This window comes from Lepisosteus platostomus, chromosome 18 (genome assembly GCF_059453375.1).
Source record: "Lepisosteus platostomus isolate fLepPlt1 chromosome 18, fLepPlt1.hap1, whole genome shotgun sequence".
Lineage (NCBI taxonomy): Eukaryota > Metazoa > Chordata > Actinopteri > Semionotiformes > Lepisosteidae > Lepisosteus > Lepisosteus platostomus.
This window is the reverse complement of record NC_142628.1, coordinates 639,955-648,271: the sequence shown is the minus strand read 5'-3', so window position 1 is coordinate 648,271 and position 8,317 is coordinate 639,955. Positions and strand designations below refer to the sequence as shown.

Genomic DNA, 8,317 nt, shown 5'->3' with positions numbered 1-8,317 from the left:
TTCTAACTTGTCTGTGAGCTTTTTTCTACTTCACCACAGAATACATTATATTTACCCACTCACCCACTTTCTAACTGCTTCTACCAATCCAGGGTCGTGCGGGAGCCGGATCCTATCCCAACAACCAATGGGCGCAAGGCAGGATACACCCTGGACAGGACACCAGTCCGTCACAGGGCACACAGGTACAAACATGCACAAACTCACACCAAGGCCAATTTTCCCAGAAGCCAAATAATCCAAAATATCTTTGGACTGTGTAAGGAAATACATGTGAACATGGGGAGGATATACAAGCTCCAAACATTTAGCATCCTAAGTTGAACTCTGGCCCCATGCTGTATGACAATTTTTGTGACCATATCACAGTAGAATAAGATATTTTCAAAAGTACACAGTCATCTCTCTGGTGAATAGAACAGACAGGTCCCCAGATCAGCAGATCAATTGACTGATCCAGAAAAGCTTCCACTTCCTGGTTTTTAAACAATCACCTGACCAATTGTCATCCAGCAACTGGTCAGGTGACTAGGAAAAGCAGCCCACCCCCCCAGAGCTTCCTGGGAGATCTGGTTCAGTTTGGACAAGGAAGCCACCTTGCCTGAACCTGCTGTGCTCTTGTGCTGTAATACAGAAAGCAAAAGGTTCTTTGCCTGCCTGTCTGCAGACACTGCAGCGTGTGTGTCCCACCCCCCACCTCGCAGCAGGTAGAGGTCAGGTGGGGAAGCTGGCTCTGCCATGTGGACAGGCCCTGCTGGTATCTATGGTTACCTGACAGCAATGTGAAAGTGACAGAGTAGATGCCGTTCTCCTTTTGCGCCTCGTTGCCTTCTGTGTAGGTGATGTCCACCTGGAATTTGACAGGTTTCTGGAAAACCGTGGGACCTCCAGTCGACTTGTACTCTGCCCGAAAACTGGTTTGCGATATCACACTGTGGCTGAGGCTGGGAATCTGGAACAAACACAGGGAAATGAGACAATCGAAGGCACAGTTTGGCATCACATTCACACTCACACAATATAGTTGTCACGGCTGGGAAGAAAATGAGACGCATTCACAAGACGACACTACTGATTTTGTCCGTATTGTATATCTACGAAAGCCCTGACATCATGAAAAATTTAGGTTAGGCTTAGGTTCTTAACAAAGTCTCGCTCCGAAACACAGTAATACACTGAGCCTTGAATTTGATCAACATGATGAAGACAGAAGCAAGCAGCAGCACCACTCAGTAGCCTGTGAACAGTTGTCTTTGGTGTGAGAAGTCAGGCTTTGTGACCTACAGCCCCTGCGGGCAAAGACAGCCCTAACAGCAAGGTGGAGTGCTGCTTTATCCTTTATTAACCTGGCAACTCAGAGGGGCTCTGAAGAGCCCTGAGGCAGAGGAAAATCAGCTTCAGAACTTTCTTAGCAGGATTACAGATACAGGCTGAACAGTGAATACCCCTCACAGCAGTAGATAATAGCACATTGCAAAGATGGGTGGCAGTGATTGAAATGTGGTCTGTCAAAGCTTGCCCATATTAGTTATCTGGTAATATGAGAGAACTGCAGAAATAGATATGCTGGTGATTTATGCAAACTAGAAATGCAGCAGTGAGATAGAAATAGATCCAAATGAAAATGGTTGTAAGGGTAATAGGTTAAAAATGTGGGCACCAAAGTTACGAAAGTTACACCCTTACCTCTTTTTACGAATGTAATTCGTTTCCAGAAACCCTTTCATATAGCAAGAATTGGTAAAAAGAAAAAACCTTTTCCCATTATTTCTTATGGGGAAAAATTATAATCCATTCTGGACACCAAAAATGTCACACCTACATTTGAACAATAACTAATGTTCATACCGTGGTTTGTGTTTTTATTAATAGTTTAATGCTCACCTAGTTAGAAATGTTCAATCATACCTAAGTACTGTACAGTACTGTACAGAAACCACTTCTTTTGGTTTGTGTAATTACACACACACTCATAATTTTCATTTTCTTAACACCTTTAGGGTTCAAGATAAAGTTTATACTTCAAATATTCTTATGAAAAGTAAGAGCACACACACTAGCAAATGCACGAAGCAAGATGCAGTCAGCTGTATAACGTCTCTCCTGCCAACGGGCTCTGTGCTGCCTCTCACCCAGACTAGTTAGCGGAATGTGAAACTCAATATGAAACGAGTCGTATGACGCCTTCCTCTTCACTCTCTACATTTGGAGAAGGTTTTGAAATTTGTCTTCCTATTGCTTCTTCTGTGTTTTGAAGTTGGCTTTCGTTATAAGAAATGTGGGTAACAATTCCCATGCCCAATAATATCAAAAAGATTCACAAAAAGAGGTTGCGGTGGTTTCTGTGCATTTCTGTGACATTCTAAACCACTATGTCATTACTTTTTTACTTTTTTAGATTAGAGATTAGATTTGAAATCAACAACTGCTTTCATAACCCCCTTCCCACCCCCTGCATTGGAAGAGCCAGGTGTTAATTGCTGGACCTATGCTGCCGAGATCTTTGTCCCACCATGAGAAGGTCAAGATCCAGGAACGTTCTCCTCTTGGACCTGGTCTATCAGTGTCAGCTGCAGTGTGAGCACTGAAGGAGGGATGAGGTGACCCCTGCTGACAGCACCCCCAGCTCTCCAGAGACTGCTGTCTTCCAGCCCAGGGGTACCCAAGCCGCCTCAAGCCTAGCCTGAGCTCAGTGCACTTCTGCACATGGTGCGCAGCTGTCTGGGGAGACCCCAGTCCACATTTACCAATTCATCAACCTGGAAATGTGCAAGACTACAGAGCTTAACTCTGTCGTGTTATAAATGAATACATGTCCAAATAATTGGTCTTTTCTCAAGGAGATTATTCAGGATTTCTCTTTTTATTCCTAAAAAAACACCTTGCGTGTGCAAATAACTATAAGTGTGTAAGTAAATATACAGTAGAATACATTCAGATCATTAGCTTCATCAACCTGTATGATCGAAAAATAAATCATAAAGCAGCACCGCCACCAGGAACACTTGATTTCTGGGCGTCTATATGAATATATAAGGGGTTTTAGAGGGGATGGATTAGATTGAGATCAATCTTACCGAAAGAAATGCGTGCACTATGTCTGCTTTGATGGAACTCAATGGCTTGTCCTTGATCACCACGAAGATTTGCTCTTCTTTCTCCAAGTTGATAAAGTTACCAAACCAGGACTTTTTGGCAAGTCTGTAAGACACAGGAAAAAAAACCCTAAACGTTCAGGTATAACATTGCCCACAAACTTGTTACAAATTTACTAGACAAGTTTCCTACTGAAGACTTGGACTTCTCTGAGCAGAGCATAACTAAGATGCCTGTCTGAAATCAAGAGAGCTGATACGCAGCAGATAAATTAGATGTTGAGATCAAGGTTCATGCTCATTCAATAATACAACATAACCTTCATAAAAGTACAAAATCCACATACTGTACATAAATCACAGTTTCTCTTAAGAATAAAAAAATACAATCAGAATTCATGTTTTCACCTTCTTTAAGGAGCAAGCAAAAATCAATCTGAAATTTCCCCTGTTTGAATCCATTAACCCAAGAGTGATAGAGCAATGGTTTGATCGCAGCGGGTGAATTTAAGAGCTGAAAAATCGCTCATTTACAGTTGCATTACGGTAGCATGGGCCAAAATGTGCTGAAGAGTATAGAAACTGTTTGCATGCAGAAGCGCCAGCGTGAAAAAAATGAAACTTTCTCTGCCTCTGGGATTTTGACAAACTACATCATGTAAATTACAATCGGCAGCAGTTTTAGGACTTAAAAATGATTTATGAAAGACATTGATGCCAGAAGCCCTAGGACCTGTGGCAGATGGATTTTTACCCCGCTGACAGTGGTAAAGTAGGGGAGTGACTACAGCCACAGAAACAGAGAAACACACTAAAGTAAAAACACTGTACTACGATCTTGCCTGAAGGCAATAAGGCATTACCCTGGGAACAAAAATTTTGACATTTGCCTTCTGTAGTTAAAAATCTGAAACTGAAATCTGAATGAAAAATTTATCAGCAGCAGAGCCAGCGGGGTATGGACTGAAATTAACATCTGCCTTTCCGGCTGTCCCTACATCAGGTAAAAGGCAAAATAATTCATTTTAAGAAGAAGTGACATCTTTAAACAGACAGAGATGAGGCAACACTGCTCATGGAAAGCAAGAGAGTTTTCTGGCTTCCATTCCAAAATAACTATCATTTAATTGAACTAGCTCACTTGTGGACATTAATGTCATCTTGAGTCTTTGACTTAAAACAACTAGAAAATCTGAAGGACTGGGCTTTCGGTATCAGGAGCTAGACGTCACTAAATTAGAACCTAAGAAGTTAGGTTATGAGTTAGGTGCCATTTCCACAAGAATGTCTGGGTGTCAGCTTCAACAGTGTCTTCATAGCCTATTCCCCACTCTTGCAAACCTTTCTTTAAAGAAGAACGTCTTGTTCTCGGTGTTAAATGCACGTTCCCTTAAGGCCCAAGTACGTGCTTCACTGTTGATTCTGAAGAACGCCATTGCCCTTGTGGATTCTGAAAACTTGAATCAGGTTCCTTGCATTCTTAGGCCTTGTGTTTGTACAGAAGAAGGTCCTTAAAACAATCCACATGGTTCCTAAACTAATCATCTTTCACCACAGGCAGAAGAGTCAGGGCTCTTTGAACAGTTAATGGACACAGCTATGTATTTTACTGTATGTCACCAGGATAGGGCTCTACCAAAACCACAATTAGAAATGCGCCCCCCCCAGCCTGTCATTCTGAGATGTTGTTCCTGTTAACTCCCAAGTGCCAACAGAGAACAAAGCAAACCCCTGTCCTCTTCACAAATCACTAAAATACCCCACACCAGGTTAGTTAACTAGGTCTAAAAATATTTACAGAGCTTAATTTCCCCTGCAGGCAGTTATCAATTACCCTGCAGGTAGTGTGAAAAATGAGCGATAATAGACAACAAAGATGAACTCACATTGGATTTAATGTAAGTACTGGAAGTGAACTGTTACTATGTGTAACTTTACTTAGTAGAGCTATTTCTGATAAAACACAATGCTGCAAGTGAGAGATCTAACAAAATGACTTTGTCTTAATATATGGCAATAAAAATAAAGCAACAGTTTTAATAACAGCTGATGAATACTTAAAGTCTTGAACACTAAAGTATATCAGCATCAACGGCAGAGCAAATTCTTTAAGCCAAAACTGAGCAAGAGCTGAGGTTACACAAGCAGGAGGTAAAAAACGGGCAGAAACAATTGCTTTAAGTGTCCCCAAAGTGTGGGAGCATGTGAGGCTTACAGGTCCAGACTGGAGCGCAGGGCAGCAGTCAGAACAGATGGAAGTCTAGATGTCTAGGATGGAGCTGCAGTATGATTTGACCACAAGGCACCTTGAGTCTAAATGGAACAACTAGCTAGGGCAAGTCCATCCATCCATTTTCGAACCGCTTTATCCAATACAGGGTCACGAGAAGCCAGAGCCCATCCAGCAAGCATAATGCAAGATACACCCTGGACGGGACATCAGTCCATCACAAGGCACTCACAGACACAGACGAAAAAACACACCACTCACAGCAGGGCCAGCTTTTCCAGAAGCCAAATAACCCCCCCAGTATGACTTTGAACTGTGGGAGGAAACCAGATCACCAAGAGGAAGAGCACACAAATATGGGGAGAACGTACAAACTCCACGCAGAGAGCACCCCAGGAACTGAGGCCCAGGCCCCAGCACTGTGAGGCAGCAGTGCTGACCATTGAATGAAATTGCACCACCCCGCCACTCTGGCTGCCCTCAGATTTCATTCATGGTAAAAGACAACCACAGAAGAACAAAACTTACTCGGGGGAAGACTCGGGTGTGAGGCTGGACATCTCCTCTTGTGTTGGAACTGAAAAAACAAAGCAGGTAAAAGGGACAAAGGTCAGAGGTCACTCAACCACAAGGGAGTAGCAATCATGTGCTCACAAAGGAAGGAACATAGGAATAATAGGTCAACACAAACATCTGTTTCTTAAAAACGCCAAGCCTGTACAGCGACTTGATAGTGCAGCTGAATGGCAGACTCCTGTATGTCAAACCATACCAAAAGTAAAAAATAGTCAAAGTGAGAATATAAAACCCATCCCAGTGTGGACTAACCCATTCAACGATATAAAAAAATGCAAATCCTACTTATAATCTTAATTTTGTACTTATACCGTTCAGCCATGAGTAAAATATGTTCTTCTTCATAAATGAGAGATAGTTCTAAATCCTGTTAGTTGTGAAATGGATATCCATGATTTGATGGATACTACAGTACAGAATTATGGGGGGAAAAGGAGAACTTTACTGCTACATTTGTCAGTGTAATGCAGTGCTGGCTAATGTAAAATGACAAGTCTGTTTTATCCGACCGGGGAGGGGCAGAGGGCAGGGGCTCTTCTGGCTTACTTTCTCATCTCATTATTCCGAATGGAAGTGGTCATTAGCCCCCAGCTGAAAACCTATAAAACCTGAAAAGGCTGGTTTATCCAGGATCCGAGCCAAGGAGCACGGCTACACAAGCTAAGAAACAAGCTGAAGATGATTTAAAGTGGGGGCCAGGCCTGGTCGTGGGGACCCCCACAGCTTCTGGTCTTATTGCTTATTAACTGAACCCTCATTTCAACTAACAAGCGTATTTTTTTAAAAAAAGCACAGTAGATTAAAACAGTTCCCAACATGTTTAAGGGCTTACAATTAAAACAATTAAAGAGCTTAAGTTAGTCCTGCTATTAGGCTAATTAAAGTCTCAGCTGTGTAACTGAGAGCTCGGCTGGAAGGCATTAGAGAAATTCTTCACTCAGCCCTAAGTGCCAGTCAGAGGCGTCTGGGCTGGGCTGTGACGCGCTGGCAGGAGAGAGGAGACTGCACTGGAGGGGAGGGGAGGGGCTGAAGTCCAGCTGCCTAACAGCAGCAGTGGACAAACTGGATTGGAGGCCCCCTGGAAATACGTCAGCGATACCAGCTGGAGGAATCAGGAAACTGAGTCTTCAGGAGGCCGGAGAATGTTGTTTAGGTAGCTCAAATGTCAAAATCAAATAATAAAATAATGCCCACATTTTTACAAACCTCATACATGGAGTATGTGTGCTTTACAAGGTCACCAGAAGGCCTCAATTACATGACTCATATTGCATATTGAGTATTGTTATTCCTTCCATTCCTTTATTTTTTTTTTAAATAATTAATAAATAATAGTGGCAACATTAAAAAATTCTCAGCACAGTACCCCATTTAATCCACGCCTTGAATTTCTTGAATAATATTTAATGAAAAGGGATTAAAAGGATTAACTGATGTGTTTGAACATTAAAAACATTAAAAAGTGCAAGTCAAAAATACAATCTAGCCACAGTGTCATTTGACAACTTTATACGAGCCATATCGAGGTCTAAGCTTGTACAGTTGGATGTTTTTGTCTTGTTCTCCATCTTTTTCAATTTCAAATTAAACAACTGCACTAAAGTGTCAGCAAATCTGTATCCACACAAGCTTAGCTGGGCCTTTGCCTCTGTTTCACAGCTGGAGGGCAGAATTCCTAACCAAAGAAAAGCTGAAAAAAATTTCTAGACAATAACAGAGAAAAAAACAGTAAAACATTCAAGATGTTGCTCCTTAATGGAATGAACTTTCTCATTAAGAAAAAATTCTACAATTGTCAAGTACGACAAAGGAGAAGGAAGGGTCTTTCTGATAAAGATAGATAATACAGTACTGTATTTAGTTAGAAATTACAGAAAACTATTTCCCAACCTGTGGCTGTCACATTGCAAGATTTCTTGAAGACTTCACAGTGCTGCCGCTAACAGGTTACTGCAGAGTGAGCAGGGTTTAACTTTGAGTTTGACGTTAATCTTAATTGCGAACAAGCTACCACCAGGCCTGGGGTATCATTAGCAGCTGACTGTGAACTGTGAGCACAAGGACAGATTGGCTTGAATGCCCTAAGAGTAGAAAAAGGTACCTCCCAGTTCAAGAGTATACCTTACCCCATACTCGAAGACATAAACAAAGCAGAGTGTGTAATTGCAGTTTGGACTGGCCAATTCACATTTTGACACTGTGGTTAAAGATAAAATGCGCTCAATTAAGGTGCGTGTGTGATAGAAGGATCTCCAAGTCATTGTGTCCTAAAGCAGAGACTTGTCAGGATCAGCAAGACACTGTGCCGAGGTCCACTGGGACAGGGTTCCATGTACAGGCCTTGTGACTTTCAGCTGGTAGGCGGTTTAGACATAATACCTGTGTTGTTTCAGCTAGCCTTGAGGCGTGACCAAGC

At 42.1% G+C, this 8,317-nt stretch overlaps 1 protein-coding gene across 11 annotated transcripts in view; it reads right to left on the bottom strand.

Moving 5' to 3' along the window:
• The window catches only part of brsk2b (BR serine/threonine kinase 2b), a 287,758-nt gene that overhangs the window by 35,216 nt on the left and 244,225 nt on the right, over positions 1-8,317 (bottom strand). For all 11 annotated transcript variants that reach the window (XM_088610892.1, XM_088610896.1, XM_088610893.1 and 8 more), the window contains 3 exons: positions 5,854-5,902; positions 3,078-3,201; positions 772-952 (listed from right to left, as the gene is read on the bottom strand). In XM_088610892.1, the coding sequence (XP_088467018.1) occupies positions 772-952; positions 3,078-3,201; positions 5,854-5,902 (354 nt within the window). The remainder of the gene's footprint in view (positions 1-771; positions 953-3,077; positions 3,202-5,853; positions 5,903-8,317) is intronic.